The following is a 14,657-nucleotide window of genomic DNA, read 5'->3' on the forward strand; positions in this document are numbered from 1 at the left end:
TCTGCTTCGTTTGATATATCCCTGAGTTAACGATCTGCTAATATCCCTTCCTCGCCTTGTTTTTATTCCCATACCATCTCACATATCTCTCTACCTACTCCCTATGCTCCTCCCATCTACAGTCTCTTTCTTTCTACGTGTTTACCTCTCTTTCATCAGCTAAAAGTTTAGACCATGTCAAGCAAACAGCCATCCAGCAAGCACATCTTACCCATCTACCACAGACCAGATTGAGAAAAAGCGTGCCTACCTATCTACCTCCCTTACCTGCCACATACCTACATAAACACCTACCGATCCAGTTAGTTACGTCTTATTTAGCATGCTAGCTTGCCTTTTGTTAGGTTATTATTCTACTTGTCGTTTTTTACCTACCATTTCTTTACTCTTTTAGGGTCTTCATAGAACTGTTCAATTAGCTGTATGAACTTCCTTGAGTAACCTGGCTGTCTGCCTGCTTATTATGTTCTTGCATCTAAATAGAATATCTATCATACGGGGAGTCCTCGGGTCTGACATGTACGACAGGCTGACGCACGACATCGATGCCTAGATCTATATCTCTGCCCTACCCCTTATCTTGCACACACACACACACACAGAGAGAGAGAGACGCACGCACGCACGCACAGCCAGCGGACCCTTAAACGTCCATCTTATCATCCTTCTCTTCCGCTTTTTCTTCTTCCTTTTCTCCTAAATTAAGGAGGCTGTGCCAGTCACATGACATGGGGCTTGAAAAAAGGGTACGCAGTCGATAGAAGCCCGACGGTCAAGAAGAATACGCGAGGAGACCGTAGAAAGTAGATGATAAAGGGGAAAAGAGACGGAGACGGCGTGACAAGGCTGTGCGGGTGTCACCAGGCTGTGCGGGTGTCACCAGGCTGTTTGCTGGGGTACCTGAAGAGAAACTCCCGGCACAGAAGCAGAGGTTGTGTATATATATAGCAGCAGGAGGTTAACTTACCATCTCCCGCCTTAAGGGCCCAGCGGGCGACGGATGACAGGCTGCCTGGCGTTTCATAGGCAGCACGCAGAGTCAGCGACATCCAGGCCAGGCAGACAGGCGCTTAGCTCGGAGACAGGCTGACTCTCGTCGCTCTGTTTCAAACAACGGTTGCACTTGATAGTGGTAAGTAACCAGGCAGAAGAAGAACGGCCAGTGATGTAGATACTCCTGACTCTTCCATGTAAACGACAGTTCAGGGACGGGCAGCAACAACGCCAGCATCCACAGTAACTCGTGTAGCACTCTAGAATAGGAGTAGCCAAGGGAGAAGAGGCCACCGGTATGCCGTCATCTCCATCAGGGCGCGTAGAGTAGAGGCGCAGAGGAGTAACTAAAGGCGCCCTGCCTGGCTGGCTGTCAATGTCACAGTTAGCGCTGGGAACGGGGGGGGCTGCTCTGCTCGCTAACAAGGCAGAAGCCGGCCAAAGAAGACGAGCAGACGACGATGAATAAATAAATAGAGGCGCCTCTGCGTCTTCTCTTCTCCTCTTCCTCTTCCTCTCTCGCCATCGTCTCTGCTCTGCTCCTCTGTGGCGGTCCAAAGTGCTGCTAAAGCGACCCTCTTGCTGCCCTGTCGTGCCTAGCCAGACCCATCGTCATCTTTTTTTTCCCACACATCTTTCGCCCTTCGATCTTCGTTCTTCTTCCTCGTCCGCCAACTTCAGCACCAAACAACAACAACAAGAAGAACCACACCACAACCAACAACAACCCGTCAGCGCTCGCACAACTCGACCCTCTCTCCCAACAGGACTCAAACTCGTTGTCTTTCGTCGTTCTGCTGATACACCGTGCTGTACTCTACTCTCATTTCCTTGTGACTCGCAAACTACGTCGATTCCGCCGTTCAATATGACATCTGAGGTATGTCTTTTTTTACCCCTCCCACAACCCGTCCCTCGCGTCCGACAGAGACGCTGCAAGACCGGCAGAGCCAGCCGGGTTTGTTTTGATCTGCTGTTTTACTGCTTTGAAATACTCTGATACTGATGTCTCTTGACTTGTTTTTGCAGCGTGAGAGGTAAATGATGGATTCCCGCGGGACCCTCTCCCTTTTTTCTGCCTTGGATGGCCTGACTGACGGACGAGCAGCAAAACTTTCCTCGCGAGGCTCTGTGAGCAGGCCGAGCGCTACGATGGTAAGATAGTGACCTCTCAGGGCGAAGAGACGGCCTTTTCTTCGCCCGTTCTGCCCGCGTCGTTGGATGGTTTGCTGACTGTTTGGTCTCTGGTGGCCGTGAACAGAGATGGTTACGTACATGAAGGTAAGCCAGCCCAAGTCACATCCACCACGCATCACGCATCAGAACACTGCTAACAATCTCTTCAGGAAGTTGCCAGCGTATGTTTGACTCCTCCCGTTCACGTCTGGGGGTGCATATTCGACGTGATCCATCTATCTATCCCCTGGGGTCCCTGGCGATAAGAACTAACCCTGCCTTGCCACATTCTCTAGCTCGGTGGTGAACTCTCGGTTGATGAGCGCAACCTCCTCTCTGTCGCGTATAAGAACGTCGTTGGCACCCGTCGTGCCTCATGGCGCATCATCTCCTCCATCGAGCAGAAGGAAGAATCCAAGGGCTCTGAGAAGCACGTCCAGGCCATCAGCGAATACCGCCAGAAGATCGAGCAGGAGCTCGAGCGCGTCTGCCAGGATGTTCTCGATGTCTTGGACCAGTCTCTCATCCCCAAGGCCGAGTCTGGCGAGTCCAAGGTCTTCTACCATAAGATGTACGTCTCCTTAATTCTGCGAAAGATAAAAAAAAAAAATGTATACTCATGCTCTACTACAGGAAGGGTGACTACCACCGTTACCTCGCCGAGTTCGCTTCTGGAAACAAGCGCAAGAACGCCGTCACTGCTGCCCACGATGCTTACAAGGTCAGTGCTTTACCTTCCGGGATCCAGGATCTCCCCCCTTTTTCTCCGTTTGCTGGCCTCAATCTAACGTGCGTAGAACGCCACCGATGTCGCCCAAACCGAGCTAACCTCCACTCACCCAATCCGCCTCGGTCTCGCCCTCAACTTCTCCGTATTCTACTACGAGATTCTCAACTCCCCAGACCGTGCCTGCCACCTTGCTAAGCAGGCTTTCGATGATGCCATCGCTGAGCTCGAGTCCCTCTCTGAAGAGTCTTACCGTGACAGCACCCTGATCATGCAGCTCCTGCGCGACAACTTGACCCTCTGGACCTCATCTGAAAGCGGTGAGCCTGAGCCAAACATGCCTCAGGGTCAGCAAGCTCCTACTGAGGGTGCTACCGAGGAGAAGAAGACTGAGGAGGCCCCCGCAGATGATGCTGCTGCCAAGACTGAGGAGCCCGCCGCAGCTACCGAAGCTAAGAAGGAAGAGCCTGCTGCTGAATCCTAAACGGCGATTCCAGCAGTCAGAACCCCAGGCTTTACGGGTGACCGAACCGGCAAAACGGCAGAGATTATGAACGTAAAAAATTAACCAATATAAAACAAAAAAAAAAATTCCAAAAAAAAGTCCATATCTCGCCTTCCCATCGTCCCGTCTAGCCTTGATCTGTGTTCTATCCTTGTGTCCCATTTTCACTTATTACAATATTCCCAACATCCGACTTCCATGCCAAATTCCCCCATCTTTTTCCTTTGCCTTTCCTTTTATCTCAAGGGTTGTCTTATCTTCTGCTGGATCGGCGGAGTTTTTAAAGCACTTGGAGAAAGACTTTATGTCTGGACAGATCGGAATCCCCCTGTTATTTCGTTACACTACCCCCTAAATTACCCACTGCCTTCACTTATCCCCCTACCCCATACCACATAACACACCACACCACACACATTGCCCCTATTCCACTGGCGCCGCTATCCAGTCTTGTCCTGCTTGTTGTCCTCGGAGCTTTGCGGTCCTGCTGAGTCAGCTATGCATCACATAAATACCAGTAACATGACCCTAACAAACTTCCTTCTGAACCAAGTTACTGCTTTCTGCTCTGATGTGCTGTCGTCACGAGCACCATCTATGCCGCTGGAGTAGATATTTGTGAATGCATAAACGGTTAATATAGTAGCTTTCACAGTGACAAGTTTATTATAGAAACAAAGCCTCTTTATACATATTCAGTGATTTCTATAGATCAGTAATTAGTAAGGTCCTGGTTGAGGCTTGTTGTATCTATAATAACATACCTGGTATTACCCGCTGACACAGGTCGAACCATCTGTTGTGTCGATTCTGTACAAAAGACACATCCATGTTTCGAGTCACTAACTAATATAAGGTTGATCTGCACTTAAAGCTTAGGTATAAGGATGGGGTTTCTATTCTTAGTGACAAGTCAGCCCCATCCAATTGGACAACCTAGAAGCCTCAGTTCTCCAAAGACAGGTTGTTTTATCTATTAGTATATATCAACAAATATCACTATATTGTCTTCATGGGCCTCCAACCTTATATATTCTCTTGGATACGTGGTTCCAGTTTGAAAGAACAAACTGAACTACCAACTCGTTACCGACGACTGATTGAAGTAAAGGGGGTACAGTGTATGACGGTCCATCTATAGGAATATGCAGCAATCATTTCGAGTAATATATATCCGAGGGACCTTGTAACTAAGTACAATGCGATGCTCTGTACTGAAATGTCTGGTGCCAATAGAGTTAAGGCTATGGGTTCAGCGTCAGCCCTAACCAAACCTTGATGCCGCCAGCCGTTACCGGAAACTTAAATTGTTCACCGTAAGCTGGGTTGCATTGGGTGTTCTATTACCTACATTTAGTACCCAGCAGAGCTATATAGCGGGTTTAAGCGGCATGAGTTATTATGAAACTGGGAGGGGCCTCGGAGTAGTCAATGTAGTATTATAGAATTTTGTGTATCATATGCAAACAGGATGCTACATCGTACTAACTAGTTAACTAGTTGCTTAAATCTTCAAGAATCTCAGATACATTTGCAAAAGAAAACTCAGCCATGGTTTCTTCCCAAAGTAGCTCAGCCATCTCTTCGCCCTTATCTGTGTATACGAAAGGTGCCATGCTACCGGACTCGATTAGTATTTTATCATGCAGGGGTTAATGAAGATTTCAAGGCTTACGGCTGTACCGCCCCGTCTTCTAGGTATTGTCCATGAGACTCTGAACCATGATTAACAACTGCATCGGTAATTGAGCAAGCACCAATAGTAGCGGTACGGGCAAAGACAAGTTTAAATATGCCAAATAGAATCCCTTGCAAGCTGCCCTTGAAGTTCCTAGTTAAACTCGTTTGACAAAGACCTGGGTTAGGGGTGTTTATGATGGCGATGGAAGGAAGTAGTCGTTTGGCAAGCTGCGTTAGAAAAAGTTGAGCAAGTAGCTTGGATGTTGCGTAACGATCTTGTGGGTGAAAATTTTCCTCTCTGTCAAAAGCCGGTAATAAAGGAACTGAACCTCGCTCCCTAAACCGGGCCCAGGAAGCAGTGTCCGAGGACACATTTACTAAACGCCCCGGCTGCTGAGCCGAATTTTTGTCCCTCAGCACTGGTAGTATGAGGATGGTGAGTAGCGCGAGTGAGAAATAATTGACCTGAATGATCTCCTCATGTCCAGTCTTCTCGTTAATCACGAATGACAGCCTCGTAAAGGCTGCATTATTGACAAAGAAATTTAACTGCTCAAGGCTTTTGGTTCGCCCCACAAAAGAAACAATGGAATCGTAGCTTAGTAGATCCAGTTTCCAGACCTCGATGGAGTGGTTATTGGCATTTCTTCCGGAAAGTAGCTTTTCCCTTGCATCTTCGCCCTTTGTTTCGTTGCGAACAGCAAGAATGAGCTTGCTTAGACCAAGATCCAGAAGCTGCTGTGCACATTCAAATCCAAGACCGGTATTTGACCCGGTGATAATGGCTGTTTTCCCTGCAAGATCTACCTCGTCAGGAGAGGCCAGGGGTGGCGTGGTGAATAGTTGGCGGTGATAAAAAGCGAGCGAGGTTGCCCGCTTCTGGATAACAGCTGTATCAAAACTTGCCATGGTGAGGGTATTTTTACCTCCCTCATCAAGAGATCAATGAAAGCAAATCAGTAATTATTCGGAGATTGAATCTCTCTTTTTTGCGGATTTGACGACTCAACTGAGGGCAAACGCTTGGCCTGGGAGTCGAGTATTGAGGTGCCCACCTGGCCATTTGTGTAACTTATCCTCATGATTCTCCCGTCTTTCAGCGTCGAGAAACAAACATCTTTGCTACCTGTAATCGTAGACCCGAGTGCACGAATGCTTGGTCATTCGAAACAATGGTCCAAAGTAACTAATATTGATGTCTAATGGTCAGTTAGTTACAGCAGCGCCAATCTGTTTTGTTGAGTTATAATGAGCCCGCAAAACAACACTTAGTAGATGGCTATAAAAATAAACCGGCGAAATACTATTCACTGAACTCATTTCTAAAGGAGATCAGATCCAGGTTTCTCATCTTTCGTTTCAATATCACGAAGCTCGCTCAGGAAGAGGAAAGAGAGAGACCTAAAAAGGGGAAAGTTCTGCTTACCTAAACAGAAAAGCGGCTCAAAGTCACATGGATACCACGTGGAATGTCACATGACGTATTTGCGATAAGCATTGCACTATTCCGTTTTAAGTAACAGCAATCCGGGCTTACATCCCGCCGCCGCCCGAAAAGACCACCTGGCCCGTTGATTCGAGCTTGCGGTTTCTCTCGAAGCTGCGAGCGCGACAACATCTACATCTTCACTCTTCCTCCAGGTCACAGCAACGTCCTCAGCTGGCGTTCTCCTCTCCGGCTTCACTACGACCGGATTGGTGACAGAGCGGCTCCTTATACTCGCTCGTTTGCTCGGAATAGCCTCCCCACCCACCAATCTCGATCTCAATTACTTTTTTTTTTTGCGGGGAAGATCTCACTATTTCTTACCGATATCCTCCTCTCCCTGCGGATCGTCGCAAAGAGCATAGCCTTTGCTCATACACTCGGGCTCTGAATATATACTGTCACTGTCTATATGAGGATCGCACAAGCCGAATTGAGTGGCTGATTTTACCTTTTTTCCGGTTCCCGTCAGCTTTTGACCAGCTTCGATTTGTCAGCGTAAAATTCCCTTGAGGACACGGTACAAGATTGGAGCTCCGAGACTTAAATTTGCGGCCTCTTCCCCTTCTCACGCCTGGCGCAGAGCTTGAAGAAAGATAGACGACCATGGAGCGTTCGTTCCTTTCCACTCCTCAGGAGGTGTTGGCGCACTTCGGGGTGACAGAGGATGCTGGATTACCGGAAGGCCAGGTGGCTAAGAATAGAGAGAAATATGGCTCCAATGGTGTGTAACTATCGCATGGGAGACGGATGTGGCTTGTTCTATTGTCTTGCTAACCAATTGGTACATCCAGCTCTCGAAGAAGAACCTCCGACACCTCTGTGGCAGCTCGTTCTAGAGCAGTTCAAGGACCAGCTCGTTCTCATACTGTTAGGATCAGCTGTGGTATCATTTGTGTTGGCCTTGTTTGAAGAGGATGAGGGCTGGACTGCCTTCGTGGATCCTATAGTTGTAAGTGTTATTTTATGGAATTGTTGGATGCAAGCGCTAATGTACTATAGATCCTTACTATCCTCATCCTCAATGCGATTGTTGGTGTATCTCAGGAAAGCAGTGCTGAAAAAGCTATTGCAGCCCTTCAAGAATACTCAGCCAATGAAGCCAAGGTTGTCCGTGACGGAGCCATCCATCGCATAAAAGCTGAAGAGCTTGTTCCTGGTGATATTATCTCGGTAGCTGTGGGTGATCGCGTCCCAGCTGACTGTAGATTACTCACCATCCAGAGCAATAGCTTCCGTGTTGACCAGGCTATTCTGACCGGCGAGAGTCAAAGCGTTTCCAAGACTACAAATGCGATCAAGGACCCCCAGGCAGTGAAACAAGACCAGATCAACTTGATCTTCTCCGGCACGACTATTGTTACTGGCCATGCTACCGCTATCGTGGTTCTTACTGGTGCTCACACTGCAATTGGGGATATTCATGAGAGTATCACTGCCCAGATTTCGGAACCCACCCCATTGAAGCAGAAACTAAACAACTTCGGAGACTCCTTGGCCAAGGTTATCACTGTCATATGTATCCTTGTTTGGTTGATTAACATCGAACATTTCGGTGACCCCAGTCATGGAAGTTGGGCCAAGGGAGCTATTTACTACCTAAAAATAGCTGTCTCCTTGGGTGTGGCTGCTATTCCGGAAGGACTCGCGGTTGTCATCACAACTTGCCTTGCTCTCGGAACCAGGAAAATGGCTGCTAAAAATGCCGTCGTCCGATCCCTCCCTTCTGTTGAGACTCTTGGCAGTTGCAGTGTTATCTGCTCTGATAAAACTGGAACTTTGACTACCAACCAAATGAGTGTCTCCCGTATTGTTTATCTGAATGAGGCTGGTAACGGTCTTGAAGAGATCGAGGTCGAAGGCACTACCTTTGCCCCTTATGGTGACCTCAAACAACATGGAAAGGTACTCAAGGACTTGGCTGCGTCATCTACAACCATCCAACAGATGAATGAAGTTATGGCCCTTTGCAACGAAGCTGAACTTGCCTATGATACAAAGACTGGCACCTTTAGCAATATCGGCGAGCCCACCGAAGGTGCTCTCAGAACATTAGCCGAGAAAATTGGAACTGATAACGCTGCTATTAATGCTAAAATCAGAAGTCTACCGCCCGCTGAATGTGTTCATGCTGTCAGCAAACACTATGAGACTCGATTACCAGTCCAGGCCACATATGAATTCTGCCGTGACCGCAAAAGCATGTCCGCCTTGGCCGGAAAGGAAAGAAGCCAGAAGCTTCTCGTCAAGGGCGCTCCCGAATCGATACTTGAACGATGCTCTCACGCGATTACTGGACCAAACGGAGATAAGGTTCCTCTCACAAAGAAGCATATTTCGCTGATCCAACAGGAGGTCGCCGGTTATGGTGACCAGGGGCTCCGTATCATTGCTATCGCGAACATCGTCAACGTTCCTGAAACACCCTTGCTGCATACTGCTCAGACCTCAAAGGAATACGAGAAACTAGAACAGAACATGACACTGATTGGTCTCGCTGTCATGCTTGACCCTCCGCGACCAGAGGTTCGTTCATCCATCGAGAAGTGCCGTGAAGCAGGTATTCGAGTTATCGTCATCACGGGGGACAACCAGCATACTGCTGAGTCCATCTGTCGTCAAATCGGAATATTTGGTAAAAATGAAGACCTTCGTGGCAAGAGCTTCACTGGCCGAGAATTCGACGAACTGAGCGAGCAAGGGAAACTCGAGGCAGCTAAGCATGGCATGCTCTTCTCCCGAACTGAGCCAACCCACAAGTCAAAGCTCGTGGATCTCCTGCAGTCAATCGGCCATGTTGTGGCCATGACTGGAGACGGCGTCAACGATGCTCCTGCACTGAAGAAATCAGATATCGGTGTTGCTATGGGCTCTGGAACAGATGTTGCTAGACTTGCAGCCGACATGGTGCTTGCAGATAATAACTTTGCTACTATCGAAGTTGCCATCGAGGAGGGAAGATCCATCTACAGCAATACCCAGCAATTCATCCGCTACCTTATTTCTTCAAACATTGGAGAAGTCGTTTCTATCTTCCTTACAGCAGCTCTAGGCATGCCCGAAGCTCTGGTTCCTGTCCAGTTACTGTGGGTCAACCTTGTGACCGATGGTCTTCCTGCAACAGCCCTGTCATTCAACCCAGCAGATCATGATATCATGAGACGTCCACCACGTAAAAGAGATGAGCCTCTTGTTGGAGGTTGGCTGTTCTTCCGCTACATGGTCATTGGGATCTATGTTGGCGCTGCAACTGTCTTCGGTTATGCCTGGTACTTCATGTTCAACCCAGAGGGCCCTCAAATCTCCTTCTGGCAGCTAGTAAGTTTAACGTATTTCTTAGATAAATTACCAATCTTAACCCCTATCTAATGCTGATCTCTACCTCTAGTCGCATTTCCACAAATGCTCCCGCGAATTCTCCGAGATCGGTTGTGACATGTTCACCAATGACATGTCAAAGTCCGCCTCCACCATCTCTCTCTCTATCCTTGTTGTGATTGAGATGCTGAATGCTATGAACGCTCTCTCTTCCAGCGAATCTCTGTTTACCTTCCCACTATGGAGCAACATGATGCTCGTCTACGCTATCATGCTCTCCATGTCTCTCCACTTCGCCATTCTATATATCCCCTTCCTGCAGAGCTTGTTCAACATCCTACCTCTCAACTGGATGGAGTGGAAAGCTGTTCTGGCCATCAGTGCGCCGGTCATTGTCATCGACGAACTTTTAAAATATATCGAAAGAGCCCTTTACGTGACGCACGTTACTCCTAACCATGAGGCTGAGTCCCAAAACGCATCAAACATGAAGCCAAAAGCGTCATGAAATCTAGTGCAGTGGTGTTGTGGTGGAACGCTCTTTGTACTTTGATGCCCGTCCTATGATTGAAGAATTTCCATTCTTGCAAACAATGTTCTCCAGTCCTGCTATCGCCCAACTTCCCTGCCCAGTCAGTGGAATAATACCATCTCCAGAGCAAGAAGGAGCGCGAGTAAAATGGGTAAGCAGGAAACGCAGCAGGGAAACAGGACGTTGATTTACAAGCTTCTACCGTACTTGGTTTTGGCTTTGGTTTGATATTCCTTTATTTTAGAAAATAGATTATATTTTTATCTATAAAGGTGGAGAGGGGCACGTTTTACTTTATTTTATTTTACTTTTTTTTTTTTAGACCCCTACGAGTTTCCACGAAGTATAAGCTATTCGCGATGAACTTATATAGTCGAGATACCAATGGATATAATTAGACACATTTCACTCGACCGAGCTTATGGTGGATAAAGTACTCAGTCGATTATTTCCGCTTACCAAGCGCCTCTACCAGCCGTGGAGGGACCATGGTAACAGAGGTGATCAGCGCCTTTACCTACTTAAAATAATACGAAGTCAGGGACATCGATGTAACTGAGGTAGCATTCTGATGTCTGGGCCGAGGTAAGGAAGCGAGCATCTTGTGGGAGTGAAGCTGGTGGCCCGCTAGATAAAGGTACTGAATCAACTTCCCTGTCACACGAAGTACCCCTGAACCTAAAAGGAGATCCTAAATTACTTCAAAAAGAAAGGTAGGAGTTAACAAGCGAAGAAGTGGTACTCAATTCGCAGTAAGCTAATAAAATGGAGAACCTAAATACTATGTACTGATGGGGTACATCATAAAGAAATAAGTAATATGTGCAGGGTTTTGATATATCCAAAGGTCTGGCACTCAACCAGTTGATGCGATCAGGTCAGGTCAAAAATGTACTATGAAGAGAAATGGTTGAACGTCAAGTTCGGAGCGAGCGAGCGGATTAAGGGGTATAGAGCATTTACTGGCCACTTCCGTTGTAGAGGAGGCGGTTGGTGGTGCTGGAGCCAGGGTTGCGGATGGCAGCGGTAGCGAGCTGCTTGAGGCGGTCGCAGACCTGGCGGGGGTTGGCGCCCATTCCGATCATGTAGGCACCCATACCAGCGACGTGGGGAGAGGCCATGGAGGTACCGGACATGGTAGTGCTGCCACCACCTGGGCGAGCGGCAATGATGTCGGAGCCAGGAGCATAGATGTCAACTGAAGTAATGTTAGCCTTTAGGTCTGGAGGGTATTATTGAGGAAGAAACATACCAACTGGGCCCCAGTTGGAGAAGGAGGACTTGCTGTCGTTGATGGTGGAAGAGGCGACGGTGCAGACAGCTGGAGCAGAGGCAGGGGAGTAGTTACGGGCGTCTTTCTGTAGAGGGGAAGAATTGTTAGTATCCTGAGCATAATTAAGTACATACTACCACTAGATAGGTCGAACTCACGTTGTCATTACCAGCAGCGACGGCAACGAAGATACCAGCGTTCTGGGCACGAGTAACAGCATCGTTGTTGGCCTGGCTGAAACCACCGCCGAGAGACAAGTTCATAGCAGCCTTTCCGAGGATACCACGCTGTTGAGCATCCTGAACACAGTAATTGATACCAGCAATGATTCCACTAGTGCTACCAGAGCCATCGGAGCCAAGGACCTTAACGGCAACAATGTTGGCGTTCTTAGCAATACCATACGCAGTACCAGCGAAGGTAGATGCAGTGTGGGTGCCGTGACCGTGACGATCAGCGTTATCACGATCAGCGGTGTTAGTACCCCAACGTGCACGTCCACGGAAGTCCTGGTGGTTAATATCAATACCGGTATCAACACCGTAGATGGTGACACCACGGCCGGCGGAGTCGTCGAAGACGTAGTCACGGCTACCGGCCTGTCGGTGAGAGACGCGTCCGAGACCCCAGCTGGGAGCACTGCGCTGAGTGACGAGGCCAGAGATTCTTACGACCTGGTCCTGCTCAACGTAATCGACCTATTTCCCATATTAAAAACTTGTTGTGAAGGAAGAGGATATTCAATTGAGAACAAACCTTGGAGTCATTGAGAATCTCCTCGAGGGTGTCACGGTCGAAGTGGCCGTGGTAACCTCTCCAGTTCATGATGTCGAATTCGCGCTTCATACCCTCAGTGTTGGTGCCTCGCTTGGCCTTGTTGGTGCTGTGGATGCTGGAGACCGAGGAGATGTGGGCCTTGAAGTCATCTTGGGAAACACCATCCTTCATGACAACAATGTAGTTGTCTGGAATCATTTCGCTGTTCTTGTGGCCCTGAGTCTTGAAGACTGCGCGGGCATCGGCAGCAGCGAATGCCGCAAGGAACACTGACAGAGTCTTAAGGCAGACCATTTTGATGGCTGTGTATTAGGGAATGTAAAGGATAGGAGGGTATTCAAAGGAGTGGAGGGTCTCTGTTTGCTGATAGAAAAGAAGAGAGCAAAGGGTATCAAGCTGGAGGGCACAAGAGCCAATTTATAATTCATCCCGTGTCTTCCATCTTCATTTAAGAATAGCACGATTAGAGAGGGGGGTGGCTGTTTCCGCTCTCCTCTGTTACCAAGGCCGACAAGTACCAAAGGATGGAAGTAGGTGTCCCTAGGTTGTCAGGATATCCCTTGAAAGATAGTTCCACCAGTCGAAACAGAAAAGAGAGAGGCCTATATCACGGCAAGATGCGGCATAGTACAGAGATCAAGAGCTGGCCATAGCTGACTCTGCAATACCTCGGCCTTTAAAAAAAGAAAGAAAGCAAAAGAAATTCGATGTCCCTGGGTATCATTTTGCTGCTAGAATGATAGCGGAATACGGCAGGAATACCAAGCACTACCAAGAGTTTCATCCATCATTCGGATGACTTGTTTTTTTCCCCACAGGGTACCGAGTCATTGATTAAGAATTGCCGTTAGTTGGCGACCCCATGGGGTTTTGACAGCGCATGCCGTGTAGAATGCATGGTATGCGCCAAGTGATAGTAGGGTGTGAATATGTCATGATGTTGAGCTTTCTATCAAAGGGACCCCGTTCAAGGTTTGCCGGGGGCCTTCGGGAATATGGCTGATAATAGTGAGTGTCCGAACAGTTGAGAGTTTCAGGAGCAACCCCGTATCCTTGGCCATTTGGAAAACACTGAAACGCATGACTAAAAGCTCGATGTCTACCCTATCAACGTTCATTATCTGAAATTAGGGCATCAAGGGCCTAGGGTGTGGTATGGGGAATATGCGCCATGGTTTGCGATTTTGGTGCTCAGGATGAGGCAATCGATGTTCCCCCCAGGGCGCAAATACGGCTTCTGCACCAATAGGGGACTTCCGTTTCGACTGGCCATAAACGGCGGTTATCCCGGTGCATGAACTATACTCTGGACTTTTAAGAAGCTCGTATATTAGAGAGTTCAAACAGCTTCAAAGGACCTGAGCTAAGTATTAGATACTAAGAGTTGCCCCTCAGAATTGTGATATCAATTGCATGATTCCGTGACTGTTTCCCGTCAAGGGGGCCCATGTAGGGACGGAGAATGTCCTGATAGAGACTGGACTGGCAGAAATGAGGGGAAGCCCTTGGGAGTTAGGCACATACGGCCCCTTTCAACGGCTTTCCTGCATGGTGAGGTATACATGTTTGCTCTTCTCATGTTACCGCTCGTCTTGTTCCGCTCTGTTGATATGTTTCGATAGCGACGTACAAATACAATGAGCCGGATCATCGTGGATCGACGAGATTAGGCGCGAGCCGAAGAACCCGTCGCTCCCAGCTTTAAGATCGGCCTGAAAGATCAACTACTGGGAGAAAGGTCCCAACCCAACCGGACTTTCACTGCTGATCCAGGTGATCCTGATTGAGCTTGTTGCGACCTTCCGAGTCGCTGTCGCTAGGGCTGAATATTGCGCTTTTCCTCTTTGGGTCCGGAGTCCGGGAAAACTTGGCACCGTCTGGTCACGTTACTTGCTTATTAATGTCCCATTCCATCCCGCCATGTCCGCTGCTTCTACGCCCAAAAACATCAGGCCAGACAGGCTGTAATTGGTTAACAAAACAACGAACAGCATCTTTGACGTCTCTACCATCATCCGCCCACGGGACCAACCGATGGCCTGGCTGTCTTTTGCTATCTGCCAGCTAGAAAGGGACAACAGGGGGTCAGGGTTTACTCTCAGGCAGATTATCCGGAGGACCGGCCTGGGGAAGTACCAAGACTTCCCCATTGCAACATCAGGAGAGACTTGCCACCGGCTAAAATTGATT

General features: G+C 48.4%; 5 protein-coding genes across 9 annotated transcripts in view; 3 read left to right on the plus strand and 2 right to left on the minus strand.

Moving 5' to 3' along the window:
- Positions 1 to 30, plus strand: part of TERG_01613 (uncharacterized protein) — a gene marked incomplete at both ends in the record, with an annotated part of 1,119 nt that extends 1,089 nt beyond the window's left edge. The window contains one exon of the mRNA XM_047747786.1: positions 1 to 30. Coding sequence (XP_047603751.1) covers positions 1 to 30 — 30 coding nt within the window.
- A 1,831-nt stretch (positions 31 to 1,861) lies between these two features.
- TERG_01614 (14-3-3 family protein epsilon) lies at positions 1,862 to 3,380 on the plus strand (the record flags this gene model as incomplete). 3 transcript variants are annotated; one of them, XM_003236840.1, is made up of 8 exons in its annotated part: positions 1,862 to 1,873; positions 2,023 to 2,030; positions 2,102 to 2,148; positions 2,255 to 2,274; positions 2,340 to 2,351; positions 2,466 to 2,740; positions 2,803 to 2,890; positions 2,967 to 3,380. In XM_003236840.1, 8 exons carry the CDS (start codon positions 1,862 to 1,864, stop codon positions 3,378 to 3,380), a joined length of 876 nt encoding a protein of 291 aa, XP_003236888.1. The 3 variants fall into 3 exon arrangements, with proteins under 3 accessions (XP_003236888.1, XP_047605468.1, XP_047605467.1); XM_047749321.1 differs by having other exon boundaries at positions 2,803 to 3,094; XM_047749320.1 differs by lacking the exons at positions 1,862 to 1,873; positions 2,023 to 2,030; positions 2,102 to 2,148 and having other exon boundaries at positions 2,257 to 2,274.
- Positions 3,381 to 4,897: 1,517 nt separating this feature from the next.
- Positions 4,898 to 6,651, minus strand: TERG_01615 (uncharacterized protein; the record flags this gene model as incomplete). The annotated part of the gene is made up of 2 exons (XM_003236841.2): positions 5,077 to 6,651; positions 4,898 to 5,018 (listed from the first exon to the last, which is right to left on the minus strand). The coding sequence occupies exons 1-2, from the start codon at positions 5,988 to 5,990 to the stop codon at positions 4,898 to 4,900; spliced, it is 1,035 nt and encodes a 344-aa protein (XP_003236889.1). The 5' UTR covers positions 5,991 to 6,651.
- A 152-nt stretch (positions 6,652 to 6,803) lies between these two features.
- TERG_01616 (calcium-translocating P-type ATPase, SERCA-type) lies at positions 6,804 to 10,687 on the plus strand (the record flags this gene model as incomplete). 2 transcript variants are annotated; one of them, XM_003236842.2, is made up of 4 exons in its annotated part: positions 7,173 to 7,291; positions 7,362 to 7,519; positions 7,570 to 9,885; positions 9,956 to 10,687. In XM_003236842.2, coding segments are annotated over 4 exons (3,031 nt in total), but the record flags the coding sequence as incomplete, so codon positions are not given. The 2 variants fall into 2 exon arrangements, with proteins under 2 accessions (XP_047603752.1, XP_003236890.1); XM_047747787.1 differs by having other exon boundaries at positions 6,804 to 7,519.
- Positions 10,688 to 10,748: 61 nt separating this feature from the next.
- TERG_01617 (subtilisin-like protease 4) lies at positions 10,749 to 13,968 on the minus strand. Of its 2 annotated transcripts, XM_003236843.2 has the most exons (4): positions 12,447 to 13,968; positions 11,849 to 12,388; positions 11,670 to 11,775; positions 10,749 to 11,615 (listed from the first exon to the last, which is right to left on the minus strand). In XM_003236843.2, the coding sequence occupies exons 1-4, from the start codon at positions 12,759 to 12,761 to the stop codon at positions 11,377 to 11,379; spliced, it is 1,200 nt and encodes a 399-aa protein (XP_003236891.1). In that variant the 5' UTR covers positions 12,762 to 13,968; the 3' UTR covers positions 10,749 to 11,376. The 2 variants fall into 2 exon arrangements, with proteins under 2 accessions (XP_003236891.1, XP_047605469.1); XM_047749322.1 differs by having other exon boundaries at positions 10,749 to 12,388.
- Between the last annotated feature and the right edge of the window lie 689 nt (positions 13,969 to 14,657).

This window comes from Trichophyton rubrum (genome assembly GCF_000151425.1).
Source record: "Trichophyton rubrum CBS 118892 genomic scaffold supercont2.2, whole genome shotgun sequence".
Classification (NCBI taxonomy): Eukaryota; Fungi; Ascomycota; class Eurotiomycetes; order Onygenales; family Arthrodermataceae; genus Trichophyton; species Trichophyton rubrum.

Coding starts and splice junctions, on each gene's coding strand:
- TERG_01617 (XM_003236843.2), bottom strand. CDS start 12,761: ATGGTCTGCCTTAAGACTCTGTCAGTGTTCCTTGCGGCATTCGCTGCT. Junction 12,389..12,446: donor AGATTCTCAATGACTCCAAG/GTTTGTTCTCAA, acceptor TATGGGAAATAG/GTCGATTACGTTGAGCAGGA. Junction 11,616..11,669: donor CTCCAACTGGGGCCCAGTTG/GTATGTTTCTTC, acceptor ACATTACTTCAG/TTGACATCTATGCTCCTGGC.